The sequence below is a fragment of the Micropterus salmoides genome, unplaced genomic scaffold, assembly GCF_014851395.1.
Source record: "Micropterus salmoides isolate LMB-PRFRI ecotype aquatic unplaced genomic scaffold, ASM1485139v1 Ms_hic_scaffold_14, whole genome shotgun sequence".
NCBI lineage: Eukaryota > Metazoa > Chordata > Actinopteri > Centrarchiformes > Centrarchidae > Micropterus > Micropterus salmoides.
In genome coordinates this window covers 29,532,290-29,557,993 of record NW_024040485.1, presented here as the reverse complement: position 1 = coordinate 29,557,993, position 25,704 = coordinate 29,532,290, and the positions used below count along the sequence as shown (strand labels likewise).

The following is a 25,704-nucleotide window of genomic DNA, read 5'->3' as shown; positions in this document are numbered from 1 at the left end:
ATATTCTAACGTGTGTCCAAAAAATGTAAATCTCGGACACTACGGATCACAGTTATCATGAAACCTGGATATATCAGGTTGTACGATGCGTTTTGTTCCTGAGAGGGCCAGTTTACTTGTTTAATTCTGTAAGTAGTTTGATATACTTACTGTGTATATCACAATATATTTGTCTCTTCTAAATTAGCTGTAGCGTTGTGTGTGTGCTTATGTAATATAATTATTAGAGCCTGACCGGATTTTTAAGACCGATACCAAATTTGATATTTGAGAATTTTTAAATCTGATATATCGGCTGATGTTCTTTTTTCCCTTCTTTTCAGAAACACATAACGTAACCAAAGATTCTCTCTAACATTTATTATGTGTACTTATGAGACCTCTCCAACATGACATGGCCTGAACTTTCGATAATGTTATAAATAGCACTTTGAAGGTACTTTGAGGTACAGCTGATCTCAGTACGTGTGTTGCAGAGCGCCCTCCGGTGGATCAACGATGCAACGACAACTCTCATAACATGATTGAAGGATCCGTTTCTTTTTTAAATGTCATTTATCGGCTGTTCTTAATACAGCAACAGATTTATCTGCAATTAGCTCATATCGGCCGATAATATCGGTATGTTGATTTATCGGTCGGGCTCTACTGTTTATTTAGAAGACCTTGACTCAAGTTGCCATGTAGCTGTCATGTTTGACTGAATTCTGCTCAAATTCATACTGACATTTATTTTATGTCTTTAAACTGTATATGATATATAAACCCGATACATGGTCTTTCAAGGTGTTTCATTAATTTGCATACCTGAGATAAATTTGTGTGTGTGTTTGAGTTTTTGTGGAAAGTAGGAAAGTAAATGGTCTGTATTTGTAAAGCGCCTTTCTAGTTTTTCCGACCACTCAAAGCTCTTTACATCACATTACATTAACCCCATTCCCTGATGAGCAGAAGGAGGACCGAGAGGAAGAATGTGACCACTAATTTAAATTTCAATACATGCAGTTTTCAGTGAGAACATCAGATGTTTCTATACGTTTTAAAGATGTTTCTGTACATTTAAAGTCCCAGAACACTTCCGATACAACAATTGACTTCACATCCAACTTAAAACCAATGAAGTATTATTAGCTGTCAGTGGTGGAAAGTAATTTTCACTTTGTGATACTTGTACTTCAATGCTATAATCCACAATTCATGAGGAAACCTTGTACTCCACTACATTTATCTGAAAGCTTTAGTTAATTCTCTCGCTGTCAGTGTTTACCTTTAACTTACCCATAACTGGTTTTAAAGTAAAATGAGTTAAACAACCCAACGTTTGTTTTTGTGGCGTTTTTTTATGGCTTCCAGTTCAACTGAGGATTTAGAGTTTTTTTTCAGTTGCTAACATGCCTTGGTCAAAACTCTTCACACAGTCAGAGAAACAGAAGTGTATGTGGCCCAAACTGTGAATCATTTTTCATTGCTTTCAATGACCACTTTCTTCAAAATCCATGAACTCTTTTCTTTATATCTGCAGCATATTTTTATGAAATGCGAACACACTGTGACCAAAACTGTTAAAAACACATGCAAAACAGAATGATGGCCAATGTCCTGCATTTCTCAGTAACTGGACTGAAAGATGTAGAAAATATTAGCAGAACATTAACATAAATTTTTTGTTTATGTGCCTTGAGAACTGTGTGTAGTGTTTTGAAAAAAGTTTGGCTTAGAAAGCAGGAACTGCACTTAAGCAGAAATGTTTCAGGGGGTTGGTGCTGTGGTCATTGTGTTTAAAGTGGTTTTTGCAGCACTGAAATTTCAGGGATTTGTTTTTTTGTTTTAACTGCAGTGATACAGAAAAGTACTTTAAGATGTTGAAACAAAGTGCTGCGTTTCTGATTTATTCTTGTTACATATACTTTAGTCCAGTCAATAATGTGAAAATATGTTATACATATTATAATGGCAATCTTTGCTTTGCTGTACCTCTAGCCTTATTTCCAGTTTCCTTAGCTTTGCCATCATACACAGGTAGGAGTTAAGTTTTTACGCAGACACACAAGATTTTCCAGAGATTATTGAAGTTGATATACAACCGTGTGCATCTAATCACTGCCACCCAGTGTCCAAAATACTAATATAAAATACATCCAAACAAAATTAAATATCATGCCTACATGTGTTATAATTAAATACTGATTTATGTAAGAAATCATTCAAACTTCAAAGATAAAAGTTCATAATTTATGTATAATGCTCCCTGTTGTTAGTGTTTTTTAAGGTCAGTGTGTTAAGAGTGACAGTGTTTGCTTTCTGAGTGATAATTGTTGCCAGTGTTTGGTTGAATGAGTTTATTCTGAGACATGTAGGCTATGAAGTGTTATCGTGGCTTGAGTACATTTTTGGAGGTGAGATTAACTGGACAGGATGCATGTTGGTAATGCAGACTGTGAGAAGAGTTTTGAAATAGTGCAGTGGTAGCAAACCAGCAGCCTTTTCCCATGGCAACACAAGTGTATATCATTGCTATTGGCTGACAGTAGGACAGCCAACTGTCAATCGGCTGTAACACACGCACATAGCCCCGCCCACCTACACCTGCAGCCGGGTGGTCTCGAGCTTCCCCGCGGGACGCACAGCAGCAGTCCGGCACTGACAGAGGAGCGCACCGTCACCAGGTAAGATAGTAACCATTTTCTGCACGTTTTAAATTTTTTGTAGTAATGGGTGTAAAGGAGGACGTGTTCTGTAAAATATAGTAATATGTATGTTAATTTACCAACAACTACTGAAATGACTCAACATGCATCAAAACACTGTTGTACAGTTCTCCAAATATCTACTATTAGAGATAACTAGACAGTTAGTAGAGAGATATTTCCGTTGACAAAGTGTTTTCCTTTCTAACTTAGTGTACTGAAGTTAAGCAGACAGTGATGGCATATTTAAAATATGTAAATCTTGTAAATTTTAAAAAGGCTCAATATAGTAAAAGTACACCGGCTAATATTTTAGCTTTCAAGAGAGAAAGAGCGACACAGGAAGACAAACGGGGGAGAGGTAGAGATAATTCCTTAATTCTGTTTAAGCTTCAGTTTCTCCCAGCAGGGCTTTGAGCCTGGTGTGTGCGCACTGCATGCTCCAGCAACAAAGGAGAGGCACGCTGACCTAACAACTCACTCTTAAATACTTATTTTGAGACATTTGTAAATTTACTCCCTTCTTTTGCAGTAATAAATTGAAATCCACGTTACTTTTTGTCTGAGCTTGTGCATTCATTCTAAAACATCAAAGAAAATACTAAATGTTCCTGTAGCACAGTTTCCAGCTGTCCTGACCTAACTTGACCACAGCTGCAATGATTAATCCCGATTATTTTGCTGATCGATTAATGGTTCTGAAGAGAATTCTCTAATTTCATCTTCTCCAATGTGAATATTTTCTGGTTTCTTTCCTCCTCTGTGACAGTAAACTGAATATTTTGGGGTTGTGGACAAAACAAGACATCTGAGGACGTCACCTTCGCCATTTTAAACAATTTTCAAAAATTTTATAGACCCAAAAAAACTAATTGATTAATCGAGATGATTTGATTATGATCGACAGATTTATTAATAGTGAAAATGATCATTTATTTGCAGCCCTAGACTTGACACTGGTTTGTGTCCTGAATCGCTGTCCGGTGAAAAGTATTATCTCCAAGTTTGATGGTCAGCTGAAGGACTTGTTTTGGATTAGGTTTCTTGGAAACCCTCTGTATTACTTAAGGAATTCACTGTTTCGAAGCCCTAAATTGATATTTTGCAGGTGCCACTAAAGTAATGTTCCTTTTTTTCCTGAATTAACATTCATAATTTGACTCATTTCAATAGGCCCTAAATCCAAAATCGCCACCACCGCTGCCGCTCGCACCCCCTGCTATGTAAGATATTTAATTTTTCCTGGAAACTCTGTAAAATGAAAACATCATGCAACTGACATAAAGTTTCTTTGAAACCACTTGGGAAAGAAAATACTGGGTGAATGTGCAGATAGTCAGGTGCTGAGCACATGGTAGTCATTACCAATCAGCCCACATGGTCGCTCTGACTGTCCATAGCTGGCAAGCAGATGGTTTACCCAGATTAACTGCCTCATGAGCAGATTAGCTCAGTGCACTGACTGACAGGCCGATATAAACTGTACTCAGCTTTTATTTTGTAGGAGAAAGAAAAAAACGTCAGTCATCCTAACTGATTACTGACAGGCTGGTTGGCAGCATTTGTTTTCCTTTCGTCTGGGAGGTCTGCCTGACTGACAGTCTGTGTGACTGGAGGTGGGTCAGATTAACCCCCCGCCTCAGGCTGACAGGCCGGTGCCTTGTTTGAAGGAGGTAGGGCAGAATAACACGGACTCCCCCCTTCAATGTGGATGGACTGGTTTATTAAGATGACTTAGAACAAAGTTAATCCGAGACCCTTTTCTCCCGGCTGACCTGAGGCAGTGGGTCAATAACATGTGAGGATACTGTTTGTTAAGCTATGGGGTATACTGCTGACCTTACTGCCGTATTTATTAGGGGGCGCTGGTGAAAAATACCTGGATAATTAAACTTTGATGTAAAATCTGATCAAATAGATTGTAGTAGAGAAGAAGATGTGCCTTACACCAGCCACCCAGGTTGGTTTGAACTCCGGCAGCCAAATGGTGACCTGGAAATAGAAGTAGACACTCTTCTCCTGACCCGTATCTATTTTAACACATCTTCCTGGGCTATATTCATACAGCTGACTCTCCGAGCTGGGAATTTAATCCAACGAGCAGGGCCGGCCCTGACAGTGTTGGAGCCCTATAGGTGAGATTTTATATTGGCCAGAAAGTGTGTCAAACGGACACTGTATTCTTTCACTGTAGTGAATTTATGGGGTATATTTTTTGTAGAAATGTAAGAGCATAGGTTTTCTTTGAACACTGGAGGTCACAGTTATTAAGTGGGGGGTCTTACAGTGCACCGATTTCTGCCTTTTCTGCATCAATTTGTGGTGGAAATGTCTTTCTTAATCTAAAGGGAAATTCAAAGGAAGGTTCTCAGGCATCCTGAGTTGCTTTTAAATATGTTTCTCCAGTAGATCAACTTTTCTCATTTAATAAGATCCCTGCTGAGTCAGCACACATGATTTAGTCTTCCCTCCTCTTTGTGTCTTTGTTTGGGGAAATAACCTCTTGATAAATGGATTTATTTTAATTCAGTCAGAAACTCCTGGACTTCATTAGCTCCTGTGTTTCAGCAGGTTTTCTGCTCATTCAGAATTTCTCCCACATATCCGTGTTGACTCTGACAAAACAACAGAAACAACAAAAAAGTCGTACTAAAATGAGAAATCAGACTCGCTCTCAGCACGAGGAGGGTGCACTTGGTTACAAGGTTCCCTCCAATTTGGTTATCAAGTATTATATGTTTCTATAATACCTCGAGGGGGTTACCTCATGGCCAGTATTATGAATGATTTGTGTGGTGGCAACAGATGAGAGTGAATGGATTGGTGGGGTGAAAACACTGAGTCTTTATATACATCGGGAACAACAGAAAGACAATCAGGGAATCGATCAGATAACTGATAACTGCCTTCTTCTCTTGGCCGATTCCGATCAGATGACAGATAATTTCTTCAGATTTTTGTAAATGAAAATAAGTCATTTACACACTGATGACTAGAAGGGCTAAGATGACGTGTGCTGCAAGATTTATAATTATATATACTCCAGTAATGTCCTTTTCATGTTAAAGTCGTCATCCAGCCACTGAGCTGTCAAACAAAGCAACTCACTGGGCTAACATCAGAAGTCCATAAATAGTTGGAAATGGGCTGCTCATTAAGTACTCTGAATTCTGTGACTTTGTTGTTAATTACTTTAGCTTTTGGGCTGTCTTTGGTAAACGTCCTGCAGTTTTCAAATGCTTGTATAATAATAATAATAGCCTACTACCACACTCTGGGCTAATTTTAGCACATCTTCGTTGGAATGATGAACTTTCAGGTGACTTATAAGATTGGTTGTGTTAAAACTCGCAGGACATTTCCTTCCTCTCCGAACCCTTGCAGAAAACAAACTGCACATTGCAATAGAGCTCACTTCCTCCGAAACTGTGAAAAAAAACTCTGAAATGTTTGTTTGGCTCTCGCTGCCTGCACGGCGCCTGTGTGGCTCCATCCAGGTGCAGCAATATGATGTAATGAGCACGACAACTGCATTGTTTGATTCTTATCGGCTAAATTATTGGCTAAAATTTAATTTTCCGATAATGAAATATCGGTTGATATTTCATTGGATCGTTAATTATCGTGGATCTCTAGTATTTTCTAATGTGTTTAATAGATCAACAAGTTCTCCAAAGCGTTTTCTGATCTGACTGTCCAGTTAGCAAGACAGCACCATTTATCTGTGGCCTCCAAACCCGTTACTAATCACAAATGAACAACACTTTTGTTAAAGTTTTGGTTTGGTTGTGTCCCGAGTTCCAGTGTTGCTGAGTACCTTTGTTGTCTTGGTCCCTTCATTTCCTGTTATCTCGCTACTGCCTCTTAACGCAGACATAAAATGCCCCTCCCCCCCAAAAAAATTCTAAAAGGGGAATTTGGTATTGCACCCATTAAACAATAATGATAATTGTCTCAATATAATTTTCCTTAATGACAATATAACAAATGTTTAATAAATGTTTGATTTAATTAATTCACATCACATCAGTTAATTTTTCTATTAAGATTTTTATTTTGTTGAGGAAAAGGGACTGAAAAAAAGATGTTACTTAATTTTACTCATGCATATTTGTTGAAAAAATAGCATATTAGTTCTGCCTCAGATTTGTGAAGTGATCCACTGTTTGGCATCAAGTGTTTGTTCTGACCAGAAAGAAAAGTTTAGAAACCCACAATTAACCATCTGGTTTCTTCAACTCAGGAGCAAAAATCAGCCTTTAAACATGAAAGAAATAAATGACATGAAATGTTTTCGGGGTAACAGTTTTGGCCATATTGCCCAGCCGTACTTGCACCTCCATAAAGTTTGGGTGCAGAGATAAGGCGTCAGATCGTCTGACCCAAGGTGGTTTCGTATGTCAGCAGCTCACTGCTGCCACTGAGCCGCTGCGCCATCACCACCATAGTGCTCTTTAATTCAGCTGGTGCACAAGAAGTATGAAAGTTTAATACCCAGGCTTAGTAATACACATCAGAAACACTGTGGGATCTAAAGAATGGAAGACATCATACGTTTTATTATATATATAAATAGTTTTTTAAAACGTTTTTTTTGTATTTGCTGGGAGCTGTTATTTTTAAATGACAGGCTGCTGAACCAATATTTAAAACAACAACAAGAAGGCCATTACACGGTATACGCTGTGAACATCAACACTCCCCCAGCCGATTTAAACATGTCGAGAGCCCAGTATGTATGTGGCAGACAGCCAGTCTGCACACACTCAGAGCAGCTGTGGTTAAAGGAGAGGCTTGTAAATCAGGAGGTTTTTTTTAGTCATGTTTATATTGCAAAACTCTACCAGTTACACTACCACTTGTTCATAAACTCACTGCAATTCACAGTGCGAGCGGGGGGTTCGCTGCTTACGCTGGTGTCGCATCAGCTGGGTCAATATGTAGGGGAGAGCAGGAGCGAAAGTACCATTTTTCAGAAAAACCTCATTTTAAATGATTAAGTTTTCGACTCACAAGTGTGGTCTATCAGTACCAGGTGGTGTTTTGTACAAATGTAGGACGACTTCAGTATAATTCCACTTTGAACTGAAGTGGCACATTGTTACTTTCGACCCCATCAGTTAGGTCGAAAAATACGTGACTATGACTTTGTAAATATGTAACTGCAAATGTATTTTGTCCTTTACCTTTGCAACAAATGTATAAATTACATTTTCATTTTATTTATTATTTATTTACAGTTTCATCAAATGTTTCAAAAGTAACGCAACCGTATACTTGTTCAAAATGTTTTTTATTGGCAATGTCAATCCATTTTTTAAAACATTTCTTCAACAATATGCTATGCAAATTTGCGCACCTAAAACAGTAAAAAAAAACATTGTTAGAGGGAGATTGTTCATGAACTTGACATGATTAACATAAAATAAGACACTTTACTGATCCTGCTCTGGGGATATTTGCATGTTACAGCAGCTTCAGAGACGGTGGAAAATTAAACATAATAGAAAGATATGAATTAAATGTAAATAAAAATAAGGTAAAAACGAAAAAGCTATTTAGAGAAAACAAAAGATTTCACATTTTGTAATGACTTTAAAATTGTTATTGTAAGAACAGTGTGAGTGAGCTGTATTTATTTTTACACTGAAAAACTCTGACAGGGCAAACTTTAGGGTGCGTTAAAGCACTAAATAACCTGTAGGTTAATCCTTACTGACACATGAAACAAGAGACACAACTTGTAATTCAAAAAACAGTCCCGCTTTAGAAATTTACTTACCGTGCTCGAAAACAGTTTTCAGGAAACGATGACGAAATCGCTCGATATTTGGCAGCTCCATCAAGGGTTGCGTGCTGAAGCTGCTGTCGCAGCTTGGACTGCAAATGCAGTCAGGACTCTGAGAAAATCGCCTTGTTACTTTCGTCCCGTGTTACTTTCGCCCCGGTTTACCCCTACTGCTTTGTGTTGTGCAAGCTGTCATCATTGTTGCAGTAGTCTGCCTGGGGGTTTGTGTTTGATTGGTTAATCTTGTGGTTCAGTGCAGTAATAAAAGGTGTCTGACAGGTTTCTCTCTGTCCCCTCAGTGTCTGCCCTGGAGCAGAATGGAGGAGTCTGACCTGTTGAAAGAGAGGCTACAGGCCATCACCGTAATGTTTTACTCTGCTCCTCTCAATATCTGTGCAAACAAAACACTAGTGTTGGCGTTGTGTAGCCGTACATACCTGTAACCTTAGCTTCGCTAATTGAACTTTTAACAGGAGAAGCATCGCATTCAGGAAGACATCAGGCAGAAGAAACTGGAACTGGACCAAGAGAAACTCAGAGTGCAGCATCTAAAGGTTGGCACCACTCGTTCACAATTAAACATTGTCTCAATAAATCTATAAATGATCAGCAGCAACATCTTATGAGGTATATGGTAAACTGTTGGATGGGTGGGAATTATCTCTAATTAGCATGAATAATCACTCTGTCCATCTGTCAGTCTACAATGCTCTGGTCATCATTAACTATTTGACCAAACTGAGCCAACCCCCGTCAGTTTGTAAAGCACTCAGGAGCCCCTTAGCGTCATAGTTCAATGCACTGGGAAACCCTGTAGCGGGGTCTTGAGTGTGTCGACTGATGTTAGAGTTTAGAATGAGAATGAGGTGAACAGCGAGGAAATGACAGCTGCAGGTGTAAACCTGAACCTTAAAGGAGACTGCATTTTACTACATTTAACTGCATTTCCGGTCCTATATTGTAGTTCTGTCACTCCTGTGTGGCAGCTTTGCATGATTCAAAGTTCAAAAATATATAATTATAATTACTATAATTAAAAAATATATAATTATAATTAAAATTCAACCAATTTAATAATAATCCGGATCAAGCCATCAAGTTCTTAAAAGAACTCCAGCGCAGAGAGAGGAACAAAGAAATAAACACATTATATAAATGCAGCAGTTTGGCAGGTCTGGATGCAGAATGGGCCACATCAGGTCCAGATTCTGCAGACAGAGAAACAAACACTGCAGGTTGTTCACCAGTCAGGAGCTGTGAAACAACAGCTCGGCTCTGTTGGTAAATAAAAAGTTAAAGTTACGTTGCGTTCCCTGGCCGGACCCGGATCAGCTGTTAGCTGTAAACACAGCACAGGGCTAACGCTAGCGTTGCTATGTGGCTGTGTTTTAATGTTTTAATGACCCGGTCCGTTTGTTTTGGAGAGGAGACGGCCTCTGAGGTAATTCAGCTCCCGGTAGAACCCTGTCAGGGCTCTGAAGCGGACCCAGAACAACTCTCATCAGCTGTTAGCTGTAAACACTAGCAAAGTTACGGTACGGTGCTAAAACTATAGCACAACATCACTGCGCTGTAACAAAATATATATATAATGTCAGTCCAGTGACTGTTACCTGACAGCCGAGCTGCCTCTCATTCTCCGGCGCCGGCAGTAACTCAGCCCGCCGAGTGAACGAAAGACTGAGGGGGACCCATGTGAGCGGTGAACGAGTCGTTCATTCCTGCTCCACAGTAGGCGAGATGTCACGTGACAAATGAACGACTCAAACCCAGAGAGACCCACAGTTGAGAGTCCTGAACTAATCAATACTGTTTCCTGTGCTGACGGAGCCCATGCAGCGTAATATGTCTCCTTTGACCGACATTACTGACCCCCTGTCCTGTGAAATCATCAGAAAAAAGCCCTGAGAGAGCAGTGGCTGCTACAGGACTCAGCTTCCCACAATGCCCCTCAGCGGCAGAGCCTTCTGTCTGACCAGCAGCAGGCCAGAGCTCTGCAGCTCAACATCCACAGGTACACAACACACACACAGACAGACACACGCACACCAACGTGACTACTTTGACCTGTTGCTCACCTGCGCTGTCTCTCTGACTCATCAGGATAGAGAGGGAGGTGGAGTCTCTGGAGAGGGAGGAGTCTATGATCTCCACCAATGAGAGCTTCATCCTCAACAGACTGAAGGCTGTGGAGAAACGTCCAGAGGACATCATCAAGGCAAACACACACACACACACACAGACAGAGCTGTATTTTGTGCTTCCGTTAAGTTGCTTTTTTACTGATCTGTTGTTTGTCTTCCAGGAGGCCCAGAACAGCTTTGCTCCTGGTAGGTCACGGCATCTTTAAAAAAAAAATAAATGTTTTACACTAAAGACGAACGCATGTTAACCATCATCCGCTTTATTTCTCACAGAGCCACTGCAGGCCGCTACAGTGATCCCTGATGTCCCAGAATCCCTCTCTCCGCCAGCCGACAGACACTCTGAACCAAACACACCAAGAAAGAGTGAGATCAATGTCTTCATTCAGAGCACACTGCACTTCGCAGTTTATCATGGTGTTCATAAGCCTTTTTAAAATTTAGTCTTAGTCCTGTGTCAAATGTCCTTGTTGGTCATATTTATTTATATTTTTTTTGACTAAAAGTCTGGGTATTTTAGTCTAGTTTTCGTCACTAACTATCATTTTAGTCTTTTCTAATTCATTAGTATAGTTTTGATTAGCGTTTTGGTCAATCTGCTCGAACCAAAATAGAGATATGATTCCAATGTCAGCTTTGTTCTCACTTTTATTGCAAAGGAGACATTAAAGTACCTCAATTCCCAGGTGGTTAGCCTTGATATGCCGCTTCAAGTTCATAGTGTTTTAACAAAAATCTTATAACCACATCAGTGTGCGAACTGTTCATAGCTTTCAGGGGAGCTCAGTTTGTTTTTTCCTGTGATGGGGAGGAGGGGGACAGACATCATTATTATATAATTATATAATCATTAATAGCTGCAAGCATGTAGGCCTGGGGCCGACTGGGAAATTATGTCTTATTATAATAATTATTATTAATTTTATTAACATATATAGCCATTTTGCTAAAATTACTCTTCACACAACAGCTGCGGCTGTGTTTGCGACCTGACCTTTCTTTTCTGTCGGTGTCGGTCGTATGGCGACACAACCGGTACCGGAGACGGAGTGGGGCGGATTACACTGACAAAAAGAAAGAGATAAAGATAAAACTTTATTATCCATTTCTGGAAACTTGTCTTTGGCTTCACCAGGTTCATTAAAAACATCACATACACATATGACTAATCCATTTAAATACATTACATTTATCTGACGCTTTTAGCGACTTACAATTGCTATACATGTCAGAGGTCGCACGCCTCTGGAGCAACTAGGGCTTAAGTGTCTTGCTCAGGGACACAATGGTGGATGTCTCACAGTGGGAATCGAACCCAGGTCTCCCACACCAAAGGCAAGCATCTTATCTACAGTATGCGCCATCACCACCCCGATTATCTCTTATGAATGTATCAAAGCCATTGCGCGAGGGATAAAATCATTTTTAAAAAGGTTTATTGTTGTTGCCCTGGGTAACCTGTAACGCCTTCCTGAGTGGAGCTTGTCAAATTCAGCAAACAGGGGATGTGAAGGATCCCCCACAATTCGTTGTGCTTTCTGACTGCAGTGGAGCGCGTAAATCTCACTCAGCTGTCTCTGTGGTTTTTCGTATGATTTTCCCAGCCGCATTCACAATCCTAGTCAATTTGGACCCATTCTTAGCCCCAAGATTTACCATGTTGATACGTTGATACGTGAGAACACTCTCCATGAGATTTCTGTAGACCAACTCTAGGGTATCTAAGCTCACAGAGAAGCTGTTCAACTTTCTCAACAAATAAGTACGTTTTATAGCCTTTCTATAGATATAGTCAGAGTTTGCTGTAAATTCGTTATCAAGTAGGTATTTAAAGTCCTCCACAAAGTCAAAAGGACGGTCATTAGTGTTTACTGTGTTTAGGCTAAGTGGGATGTTATTACTGCAGATTACCAACTCCTTAGTTTTACTCAAGCGGGAAGCTTCCGGTCAGCAAACAGATGCCAACGCGGAAGTCCCTTAAACCTGCATTCTATCGGCCAGCGGGGGCGACTCTTCTGGTTGCAAAAAGAAGTCCGGCTCCATTAGAAATAAATTTAAAATGACCCGACTTCTCAGCTGATTTATTCCCTCAGTAAACACTTTCCTGATGAGTTTATGGTCTCAGTCGCTAGTTTCAAGTCTTCTTCAACACAGCATGATGTTCATTTAGTAAATTATGGTCCCCACAGAGGAACAGAGACCAGAAAGCAGAGCAGGCTTCAGGGCGGGATTATCTATGATTGACAAGTCGTTACCACGGTGACCTGTCAGTCAGGCTAGAGTGACTCGTACCCTCGGCACTGTGTAAATTTAACCAGTGCCGTTGAAAAAGCTCATTAGGAGCCGGCTGTTCACTTTCTCTGGTGAGTAAGTTTAGTTTTAAGACTGTTGTTTGCTAAACAAAATTATCAGCCCTGTTAAAATGACAATTAACGTGAATTACAGATGCACCTAGCTAAGCAAGCTAGCTAGCTCCAAACACGTCCGTTAGCTCCACCGTCTCGTCCCAATATGGTCACGTCCGGTGTCGCTGGTTGCAAAAAAACAATATGGCAGCGCCCTATCGACCAAACTCGAGGCTTCAAAACGGCAGTCCACAAACCAACGGGTGACGTCACCATGACTACGCCCACTTCTTATATACAGTCTATGGTTTTACTAGTATTTATGACTAGAGCATTGTTTGAACAACAGCTAATTAATTTGCCAATATGATTAAAATATGCTCTAGCCCCACCCGTCTCAGGGTCTGAATACTTATGACCATGTGATATTTCAGTTTTTCTTTTTAAATAATTTGCAAAAATTTCTACATTTCTGTTTTTTTCTGTCAAGATGGGGTGCTGAGTGTACATTACTGAGAAATAAAATGAACTTTTTTGATTTTTGGAAAATGGCTGCAATGAAACAAAGAGTGAAAAATTTAAAGGGGTTTGAATACTTTCCGTACCCACTGTATATAGGAAGTGGAGTCCTGGATCTCAGTTGTATAGATAGCAAACAGTACGGGTGATAAGACACAGCCCTGAATTTATTTACAACAAGTTGTGTGTTTCTGTGTCGTTCTGCAGTTAAACCACCGAAACACCAGTTAGCGGTGGGGTTTCTATGTTCAACTGTGTTGAGTTCTGCGAGTCATTTCACAGGGGGTTGTGATGCTCAAAAGAAAGTATCCACTTGTTTGGTTGCTAGTAAAACTGGCTTCAAAGCATGGAGCACTTCTTGGGAACTTGGAGGAAATGCAATGCTACCAAGCCGACCAATCACAGTTCTTGCAGTCTGCGTCGCTGCAACTTTAGAAAAAAATTGTCTATACAAGGGGTACATGTACAAAATAAAGACTTAATTAAAGACAGGACATGAGAAATTAAGAGAGAAAGTAGATTCAAAATACTGTATCCAGTAATTTTCTCAGATTTAGCCCACCTCCACCGGTTCTTTCCGGGTTGCATTGATGTATGAGTGTTTTCTTTAACGATTTACTTTAATGAGAGCCGCTGCTGTCAGTCACTTGAACGTTTCCATGCTCAGTAAGGTCACAGCTAACATCGTGCGACATTTAGGCAGCAAAACCGAAACTGCACAAGAAACAGAATTCAACTTTTAGCCTCTGAAATAATTTAGACGCTCTGTTGGAGCTCAGAATTGATCCGGAGGACGGCTGCTTTACTCCAGACAGTTTCTCTGTATGAACCTGGACTGTGTGTGAGACTTTTTGGATGTGGAGAAGAACACAGAACATGAATTAATGTTACACCCTGACCGATCCTGTCGGCGTGTCGGGATATTGGCTCGTGCGTAAATGTGCACAGCGTGTCTTTTAATAGGGAGACGCTTCACCTTATTTCACCCACCCGGAAATTCACAAAACGTTTAATGCCTGAAAACAGTGGGGCTCTCATTTATTGCACGCACACACATATTAACTCTTCCTTCCTTCTGTGTCACAGCTCTGTTTGCCATGGAGATCAACGTGACGAAAAACCTGTCGACTGGGGAGAGCACAGTACTTTCTACTGCAACAGTTCCCCCAGAGGAGCTAGACCAGCACGCCGGGCTCAAGGTTTACGATGACGGCAGGAAGTGTGTTTATGCCCTGAATTCCCCAGAGGTACTGTCATTACTCTTATTATTAATAATTATAATAATAAAAATAACATTTTTATTCATGCAGCACTTTCCAGAACAATGTCACAGAATGAAAAATACAAAGTAGAGGTTAAACGTTACGTTGCACAAATAATGCTGAGTTTCTAACGATGTGGTTTTATTTTAGGAAGTCACTGGGGTAGCAAGTGCGTTAGGTCTACACTGAGGGTACGCTAGCAGGTTTTTGCTGCAAGATCTGAGATTCATATGGGCACCAAATGCTCACAAATGTATGCTAGAGCAAGATCATGGGGGAAAATAGGGCTATTTGGAGAAAAGTCATATTACGAATATTATGGATATTGGTAACAAATGGTATCACAAATGTACTTGCTTGAATATCAAGGAAAATGCACAAAATACTGATTGAAATTTGTATTTCCACACTTGAACAAAGTTAAACAAGCTTTTTTTTTTTTTAAATAACCTTTTAAATAATCTTTTCAAAATAGACGTTTTTGCAAACTTGCTTTGCTCAACAGTAGGGGAGAGCGGGGTGAGTTGAGCCAGTTTTTACTTGAGGTGTCTTTAAAGTGAGGACATGTCTCCAACTAAAATATGTACAGATATTTTAGGATGTGGTGCATCCCTGGGAATATTCCATTTGGATCTAAAATAAACTGTTTTCAAAATATGGCTTTCCAAAAAAAAGTTGACTCAACTTGTTGTCAACAAGTTGAGCCACATGGCGGTCGGACTCATCAATGTCGTATAGATAAGATGCTTGCCTTTGGTGTGGGAGACCTAGGTTCGATTCCCACTGTGAGACATCCACCACTGTGTCCTTGAGCAAGACACTTAACCCCTCGTTGCTCCAGAGGCGTGCGACCTCTGACATGTATAGCAATTGTAAGTCGCTTTGGATAAAAGCGTCAGCTAAATGAATAAATGAATGAATAAACATAATTGTGTCATCCAGCAGTTTAAGGGTAACGGCATGCTTACAGTATAACCTCATATTGTAACTTCCTAAAGCACTAAAACATGCGTAAGATTTTCTCAATTCTCTGTAATTGTTCAGACACAAGAACCGGGACTCATGGAACATAAAAAAATCACTTTGAACAGCAAATTACAGGTTTTTTAACTTAAATGTGTTCATCACTTATTCCATGGGCCTCTCTCCATCACAGGGTGAGTAAAAGGGATGACTCTTCAAAAATGTGCAGTCACATGACCAATTTTGTCTATGGTTGTCGAGAAACAAGGGGTGGCTCAACTTCCCCACAGGCTCAAATCACCCCACTCTCCCCTACAACTAACTACTACTATTTGTAATTGTGTTTTGTCCAGGGACGGATACACCTCAATTCAATTTTATTGATATAGCTCCGAATCACACCAACAGTCATCTCATTGCGCTTTTCATACGGAAGAGGTCTAGACCGTACTCTGTGATAGAGACCCATCAGTTCCCACCATGAACAAGCACTAGGCGACAGAGGCGAAGAAAAACCTTCCTTCCTTTTAAGAGGCTGAAACCTAGAGCAGAACAATGGGTCAGGGTGGGGACATGATACACCCACACAACCTACGTTTAATTAAATCGTACCCTTTTGAGCTTATGTAATCGCACATTTTAACTGGAGGCCAATTGCAAAGAAGCTAAAGTGTGAGTTATGTGATCTGGGGCGGCTGTGGCTCAGGAGGTAAAGCGGGTTGGCCGTTAATGGGAAGGTCGGCGGTTCAATCCCTGGCCCCCCTGGTTGCGTGTCGAAGTGAACCCCGATTTGCCCCTGGCGGCTGTTCCGCCAGTGTATGAATGAGTGTGAATGTTAGTTTCCGTTTGAGCACTTAGGCTCAGTGTATGAATGTGTATGACTGGTGAATGCAGATGTAGTGTAAAAGTGCTTTGATTGGTCAAAGACTAGAAAGGCGCTATACAAGTACGGAGCATTTACATCTCTTTGTTTGTTCCAGCCAATACTGCAGCATACTGCTTAACGTGCAGGCATGAGTGAGCTTTGCCACTCGGGCAGCTAAAAAGAGAAAGTTACAATATTAAGTTCTGGATAAAAATTATAACAAAACAAAAAATTTTATAATATTAAATATTAACATGATAATCAAAAGTAACATAGGAGGGTTCCTACATTTCTGGCTCTTGGGAGCCACAAATGGGGGCCATGTTATCAGATTTTTCAGTCAAAATCTGATGTGTTTAATGACCTGAGCAGGACTATTTCAGTTTCTTCCTTGAGTTGAAGGAAGATATTAGACATCCAAGGGTTGATGTCAGTTAGACAGATTTCATTGACGCAAGGTTGCCTTGTATTGGCACAGCAATAAAAAGAAATAGATGGGGTAAAAAATAACTTCAGCTCCCCATCCGTTTTTTCCAGAATCAACTGCTTTTTCTGCTTCTAATAATGGTCCATATTCCTTTCTACTTTTAGGGGTCACATGACCAGAGCCAGTTGTCTGAGCTGTCAGCCGTCGAGGTGGAGCAGTTGCTGCGAAGCGCCACGCTGCATCGCCAAGTAAACCGCAACTACCACCGAAATCACGGCAGAAGGGAGGAGCACTGCTTTTACAACCGCCAAGACGAAAGAGACAGAGTGGAGGGGTGTGACTTCAGAAAGCAGGGAGGACATTATTCTAATCCTCTCGTCAGAACCAACGTGGTGGAGAAAGACTTCAGCTGGCAAAGGAAACCAGGGGTAGAGCATCGCTGCGGTCACCAAGAAAGCCATTATAGACGGCAGGAAGAGAGAAAAAACCAAAGCAAACTGAGCGAAGGCCATCGCATGGGAACCCACAAGGCGTTTGGACACCACTATGGTAACCAGAAAGAGCGTTACTACAGCTCGTACCAGGTGAGACACTGTCACAGTGTTCAGGAAGATCGGCCTGCCAGCCATCAGGGCATCATCAGAAGCAATACTAGGGTAAATGGAGCCAATGGCTGCGCTCCTCCCAGGTTACATGATCAGGAAGTAGCGTCCGCCTATCAACCACAGCTGTGCTACACTCCGGCCAGCTATATTCCTCTTAGTGATTACATCAGTGTGGACGAAGAAGAACTTTACTGCTACACCCCACCGTCCTATCACAGCCACGATGGAAACCCGCCCACTGCTTTGCACAGTGGCCCCACCCACTTTGACAGAATGAGCTCCCCCCTCTACGCAGACGACACCCCTTACAGCGTCCTCAAGGCCATGGAGACCACCGAGCCAATCACAGCCATCTTCATGGGCTTCCAGACGGCGCAGGATGACAGCGGGCAGGGCCAGGAGTTTGAGGCCTCCATGAAGGCAGAGCTGGTCATCATCGAGGACCACGAAGACGGTGATGGCATGAAGGGGAAGACGAGACACGCCCGGCTTGGGGGCAATAGTTACCCAACAGGAAGTTCAGCCAATGGAGACGTGGGACGTGTGGAGGGAGTTGGAGACATCCGGGTGGGACCAGGTATCAGAAAGATCCAGAAAAAACACAAACCCTGCTGTACTGTCTGCTAACCGGACTAACTAATGCACGAGTGTATCAATCTACTAACCTAATGACCGACTGCAAAACGCTTTCATTTCACATTTTGGTGCTTAACATGAACTGAATACGAGGCTGGATGTTCGAACTCACTGACTGACTCCTCCATTTTTAAATGTGAAGATCTGAAGTCACCATCAGAGCCCCGCTCCATTCCAGACATGGCTAATTAGTTCAGTTAGACTTTCAAAATAAAACTAGTGATGAAATGTCGCAGTTCGGTACGGTTTAGGCACCAAAACTACATGATTTGATAAGTTTTCTGGTTATATAACGGACTTTTAGCGTTGAACAATGGCGTTGAACGGCGCAATGTATGTTGGTACCAGAGACCGAAGGACATGACAAAGCGTACATATGGCTTGAAGTACATGACGTCAGGACTTCTGGCGTTACAGTTTTTCTCAGTCGCTTTGGTGCATTTCTCAGTTCAGAATTGAAATTCTCAAAACTACGTGTTCAACCTCCACATCATCTCGTCACTTGTGCTCATCATAAACGCAGTTTCTCATTGTTTTGAACATGTTGAAAATGGTTTGACACATTGAAGCAAATGATTATGTACAAGTGTTTTCCTACATTATCAATTGGTTATGTCATGCTGATCACAATGTATTACACCGGTTCTCTGTTGAAAAGTCTTACCCCCCAAAACATGTAGGTATAAGTTCATTGCATAAGTCACTACATGCAAAATGGCTGAACACGTTGTCAAAATCAAAGTTATATGAACTTTATTGTCATTCTCCACATTCAAGTATACAGCTGAACATTATTATAAATGTCTCCTTACTGTAATTGACGAAGATATCTGCTGTGATGGGGATAAGAATCCGTTACCTGACAGACAGAAGCATCAGCTTAAGGAGCTTCATATGCTTATGCTAATTTCAAATTTTTGTAATTTCTACCGTCGTGCTATGCAGTCAGTCCATTCTTTTTCATTTCTGCATCACAATAACATGCTCTCTCAACAAATTATAGTACGAACAGTAAAAACGTAACTGTGAAACCTGTCCAATCTCTTGCAATGTCTAACTTTATACGGTTGACATTGATATGATATATTGAAAAAGTGCAGCCTTGTGAATTTTCAATCTTTGTCATCAAAACATTTACATCAGAAAACACAGACTACACTGTTATGTTGATAATATGACTAAACATTTTGACTATCTTGTTCGTAAACAATGACACAGGGACTTGACATTCTGATGACATGTTCAGTGACATAAAGATTTGCTTTTGAGAGATAGACTTTTGAGCAAGTCTTTGTGTTTTGCTGTTTGTTCAATATGTTTTGGGAAATGCGCTTACTGTTGCTGCAAATGTTAAGAATGATTCGAGAAATGTACCAAAACGAGTGAGAAAAACTGTAAGCAGAAATCCGGCCTTACCCTTCTCACCACTCTCATCAATGTAATTTCCAGCAGGTGAGAAACCTCTGATAAACCCACTGTACATTACCCGCTCAGCATCAAACAGCAGACAGACAGAAAACTATCTGGATCTTATTCTCGTTGGTGGAGACCAAAACAGAGCTAAAAGCTCCTCGACCCTCCGTCCAAAATGTTCAGCTTGTTTGATAACAAATATACAATGTCTTCTTTTGTTTTTCCATTTTTCGTGTGAATCATCATCATCCATGTGCTTTTCCCATTTTCATCTTAAAATCAGTAATTAGAATAGAAACTAAACCAAAAACAGAAAACAACTATCTATCTATCTATCTGGAAAACAGAAAAACAAAGTAATGCATTGTTTATTTATTCATCTTTGAACACAGCTTTGTACAGAGGGTACAGGGACCCTAAAAGGACGCTGAATATTGGACTTGCGTTCAACAAGTGGACAGAATCACTACTCCAAATAAATGCTTGTTTAGCTCTGTGTCTATTGGATGTGGAAATATGCAGTTGTTTCCTAATATTTTAGCCTTAACTTTGAAATCAGAATAATTTGCCCCCAGGTGGCCAGGAAATCTGGTAATGAAGCCAAAAAGCAATATTCCACTCAACTATGTAGTATCAAACGTTTGCCGCCTGTAGACCTGAAAGGCGGCACTAAAAAGTTTGTTTTATTTTTCAATCTCTTCCAAGTGAACATTTACTATGGTCACCTTGAATTCAGTGAGTTTCAGTTGTGAACAGACAAAAACATAAAGCAAACCACCTGCAGCATAATGCAATTATCTGCTATCTAAATGAATATGTATACTCTGAGAATACATATTCTACTTTTAATGAATAAATGCACATGCACAGTACAATATAGAACAATGGAATCTATACACAGTATAGTATTGATGAACTTGTTCAATAGATTGTGACTGTGCAGCGCAATAATGAGAAGCTATTAGACCTGTGCACAGGGTTAGTGAACTGCTCTCATGTGGCTCCCTCTGCTGGTGTAAAGATGTTGAGGTGACCTTTGATAGTTCATGATAATGAGCAGCTAAGAAACTCAGAGGAGCTGCCATGCTTGACCTAGAGATAATGAAAAGCCCTATATTTCAGCTAAAGCCACAATAGCTAATTCTATGATGAGCTATGATGTGTTCTAAAAGTGCTTTTGTTATGTGATATAGAGCTGTAATCTGTAGTACAGTGGTTTCCGAAGTTGGTTTCTACTAGCAAATTTAATCATTTCACCTGACTAACACTGCTGGATGTTAGTCCAATAAGAGAATATTGATCTAATTGCTATAAAATTTAAATATTCATAATGAGGTATGATGCAGGTTTCAGTTTGGCTTCTCTAAAATAAAATGTGAATAGGATCATTTGTTTTAAACCCAAGCGCAGACACAGTACTCAGAGTCGGAACAGGAAGAAGCAAGAAGATTTATTTCTACAAATACTTAAAGTGCTGTGGGAGGGCAGAGTCCGGGGTTTCAGGGGGGCAAGTCCAAGGAGGCTGGGCAGAGAGGGGGAATCAGACAATATGTTTGTCCAGAGAGGGTGTCCAGGATCCACATTGGGCAGCAGCGACAGGAGTCAGGTCCAGGAAAATGCAAAAACACAAGAGACAAAGTTTGTAATACAATAAGAAGAACAAACTAAGAAGCTTGGCGCGATGAACTCGAGAGCCCAGGATCTGGCAATGAGTAGAAGGGAAGTCCAGGTAGCCTATATATGGCAGAGGTGATTGCAGCTGATGATATGCAGCTGGTCTCCTGACTCCGGCACACCTGACTGCGCTCCTGAAATCAATGCTGCGTTGCAGACACCTCGGACATCTGAGATATCCCAGTAGAAATTTCTGACTTCTGACCGTTATAATGAAAACAAGTGGCATAAATAGCTTATACGTTTACTGTGGACACTTCCATCGGTTGGTAATCTGCAAAACTCTGTAAACCATTTTTAACATTTTCTTGAATAACTTTCGTGCAGAGAAGACAACTTTCAGAGATTGTTTACTGTAACCAGCTACCTAATATATTTCTACATCACTTTACATGCAGAGCAGGTTCTTCTGCTATATGATGGTATGTATTTTAATTAAATACAGGCAAACATACTTTATGTTGCCTTTTATTTTATAGTTTACCACTTACAGTGTGTGCTTCCATGGGACTTGCCATTGTTGTGTGACGTCGTTCAGCTGCTTCTCGCGGGTACGTATCTTTTCTCTGAGTTCACAAGTAGGAACTCCGACTTCAAGTGGCGTCCCTTTCTAGTTGGAGGATGGAAATTTCCGAGTTGCCTGAAATGCAGCACACAGACACAAGCACAGTGAGGTGATGGGAGGAAGGGAGAGACATACTGCAATTCAGGAACAGCAGCCCTGACAATCACGGTGTTAAACTTGAATTGAAAACTTGCAATTATGTTCCGTAAAACCGTGAAACATTTGTAAAAACATAAAAGTCTGTGCAAGAAAACGCATTATTTACAGATTTAAAATATCGTACTCTATTAGAATTATATTAGAAGGCATATAATCCAAGAAGAAAGAACCCCATATAACATGTTTCTAGTTTATTTTTTTTACTTACAATAACTTTTGTTTTCCCAACTGCTTTTCACATTTTTATACTAACTGCAAATGTTTGAGCTGCACATATGTTTGTCTGCAATATGTGTTTAACGATGACACTAATAAACCTTTGTTACTGATTGATGTTAACAGCTCGTTCTGTGCCGGTCTAACCACAACACTTTGTGACTTTGTGTGTGTGTTAGTGACATTTATCATGTCTGAAATGAATCAGCTCAGATGTCTCCCACAGTCATGCTGGATATCAGTTTGTGTTAGTTTATATTGACACTGATGTCGTCTCATTAAACCACTGTGTGTGTACAGGATACATCCTGTAACTGACAGCATCAGGTTTAATGACATTAATGACGGTACTTGTATCATTGGCTCTGACAAACAGCCAACATTAATTTGTCATTAAATACAGTGGGACTATTGTTACAGATGTTATGGCTGCAGGACAGAATCAGTCCACAGCAGTGGTGGGTAGTAACAAAGTCCTTAAGTACAAGTTAGAGGTATTTGTACTTTACTTGAGTATGTTTTGAGGTAAACTTCACCTCATCTGACAGCCTCAGTTACTTTACAAAGTAAGATTTCTACAACTAGTACATTTTATTTGGCAACTATTTTGATTGTTTAAAGAGGTGGTATTCGGCTCATTTTCAGGTTCAAAATCTTATTCAGAGGTTGTACCAGAACAGGTTTACATGGTTTAATTTTCAAAAAACACCATATTTTTTTGTCATACTGCACATTGCTGCAGCTCCTCTTTTCACCCTGTGTTGAAGGCTTCGTTTTAGCTGTGGAGTGATGCATCTTGTCTCTAAATGATCTTTGTTGGGAGTTGCACATGTGCAGTTCCTAGTTAAGGACTACTAGCCAATCAGAAGCAGAGAAGGGCGGGTCAGCGAGAAGCAAACACGCTTCAGTTCAGCTGTACATGTTGCCGACCAGCTTGGCAACATGGACTGGAGCGAGAGTTTCAGAGCGGTGAGTTATTAATCTGTAACAAAAGTATCTTTCATCCATAAAGTTTTAACTGAGCTCTGTCTCTACATCACAGTAACAACTTTATGTCCACTGACTGCCTGGAGGGTAGCTGGTGTTTGGAAGGGAGAGGAGAGCTGTGTGCTGCAGCTCTAGGTTTTTCCACCGATGTTTCTGAGGGCGTGTCGGAGTAGCCGCTCTGCGAGCATTATATGAGGCGCATTTAGCTCAAAAAAGGGGAAGCTGCTGGACTACAAACGAGCTGTTTTCAGTTCAGAGCAGAGTGTTCTGTGGAAGATGGGAACTCCCTTTGGGCTGGACTTTGGGCTTTTTCGCTTTGCAAACCTGTTACATGCACAAAAAAGGTTTATAACTCAATAAAGGAGAGGGAAAAAGCCAAAAAGCAGAATACCACCTCTTTAAGTCATTTTTCAAGTAGAAACATTTCATGGTTCCTGCTTTTCTGAAGATTTGCTGCTTTCCCTTTTGATTATTTTATGTTTTTATATTAATGTATATTTAATTATTTTTGACTGACAAAACAAGCATTGTGAAGGTGTCATTTTGGGCTCTGGACAATTGTGACAACATTTCTCACTATTTTCAGAATTTTTAAAATCGATTAATGGAGAAAATACTCCATGATGAAAATAATCATTAACTGCAGTTTGATACAAAAAAGTTCAACCTCAAACGACTAAACAATAAAATCCTGCTTTTACATGAATGCATAAGTCATAATAATCTCATGATATAATATAATAGTATAACAGTCACAGGGGGCATTTTTCATTCTGCATTGAGTACTTTTGATGCTTTAAGAACATATTCCTGATTATATTTATGTACTCTTACTTAAGTAAAAATTTCAAAAGTTTCAATGCAGTACTTTTATTTGTAGCAGTTTTTTGTTTGTTTTACAGTTTACAGAGTATTAGTATTTTTTTTACTTAGGATCTGAATGCTTCATCCACCACTGGTTCACAGGTGACATTTGATAAAACCATATAATATAACCAGTGGAGGACTAGTATTAAGTATTCAGCTCTTTTACTTCAGTAAAAGTACTAATACCACACTGTAAAAGTACTCTGTTACATATAAAATTCCTGCATTAAAAATGTTACTAGAGTAAACGTATGTCAGTAGGAAAATGTATTTAAAGTATTAAAAGTAAAAGTACTCATTGCAGACAGAAAGATGTCCTCTGTGACTGTAATATATATTAGATTATTATTATTATTTATGCATTAATGTAAAGCATTTTCAATGCAGTACTTTTACTTGTAACTGAGTATTTTCACAGTGAGGTATTAGTACTTTACCACCACTACAGGTGACATTAGTTCCACCACTGCCTCCATTATTTCATATCTTAACAGTTGAATGTGACGTTTTATTCAAATGAGCTAATATTGTGTAACAGATGCACTCATTTGTTTATCGGATGGGACACCCTGCTCGACAAAAGTGAGAGTGCATTGTAATGTTTAATTCTGATCATTCGTAGGAGGAGTGAGTGAGGATGGCTGATCCGTCTGACACGCAGGAGATTCCTCTTTGATCCCTGACCGACCATCATCAGCCGGCTGCTCAACCTCTGCTGACTTCATCTAGCAAAGCTTCTTTAGTCCTTTAAGTCACAGGTGGGATTGTTTCCCCAGTCCCAGTTTGGCATGACGGCAACATCATCGGTTGGTTAATAAACCCATATTCTTTCATTTTTTTCCCCTCTCTCAATGTTTCTGCTGCATCCTCTTCATTTCCAATGTTGATGCTAAGTTCTGTGCAACCTTCGCTCTGCAGTCTTTGTAAGACATATATTACCCTTTAAACATTTGACTCATTGTCCTCTTACTGATGGAAATAACTTATCACTGTTAATCTAAGATTAACGTGGTTAACTTTAACATCAGTATGTTATTCCAGAATCCGAAATCACCTGCACTTGCACACAATCAGTGTCTACCCGCTAAGCTCCCTTGAGAACAGGTGGCATTTTCTTTTCACTGAAGACTCAAAGAGAAAAGTTTCAGGCTGAACTCGTCCTCTGTTAAAGATTAAGCTTGTTCAAAGTGGTGAAGGACAAATTTGAGGTATTTTCATTTTATGCCACTTTTCTTCGAATCCACCACGTCTCAGAGGGAGATATTGTACTTTTTCCTGCACTACATTCATCTGACCGCTTTAATCACTAGTTACTTTTTAAGATTACAATCGTTCATAGCTTTCCTGTCCAGTGAAAACCATGTATCTCCAAATGTGCTGCTTTTGAATTTGAATGTTTCTGATGAACTGGAGGATGAAGTGTTTCTTTTAAGGTTTGAGAAAATTATCCTACTTCTTAAACTAAATAAAATATAAAAAACAAACGTAGATCAGCTGGAAACAGTGCTGTTGCGTGGTTCTCACATGGCAGCGACGCCACAAACACTTGATGACCTTATAGACCATGATGCATTGCTGTAGA

General features: G+C 40.1%; 1 protein-coding gene across 1 annotated transcript; it reads left to right on the top strand.

The window, feature by feature from the left end:
• Nucleotides 1–4,760: 4,760 nt before the first annotated feature.
• palmda (palmdelphin a) lies at nt 4,761–18,728 on the top strand. The gene is made up of 9 exons (XM_038717185.1): nt 4,761–4,822; nt 8,775–8,837; nt 8,949–9,029; nt 10,371–10,489; nt 10,579–10,693; nt 10,781–10,805; nt 10,893–10,985; nt 14,570–14,730; nt 17,165–18,728. Exons 2-9 carry the CDS (start codon nt 8,793–8,795, stop codon nt 18,230–18,232), a joined length of 1,707 nt encoding a protein of 568 aa, XP_038573113.1. The 5' UTR covers nt 4,761–4,822; nt 8,775–8,792; the 3' UTR covers nt 18,233–18,728.
• Nucleotides 18,729–25,704: the final 6,976 nt, after the last annotated feature.

Coding starts and splice junctions, on each gene's coding strand:
- palmda (XM_038717185.1), top strand. CDS start 8,793: ATGGAGGAGTCTGACCTGTTGAAAGAGAGGCTACAGGCCATCACC. Junction 10,694..10,780: donor GTCCAGAGGACATCATCAAG/GCAAACACACAC, acceptor TTTGTCTTCCAG/GAGGCCCAGAACAGCTTTGC. Junction 10,806..10,892: donor CCAGAACAGCTTTGCTCCTG/GTAGGTCACGGC, acceptor TATTTCTCACAG/AGCCACTGCAGGCCGCTACA.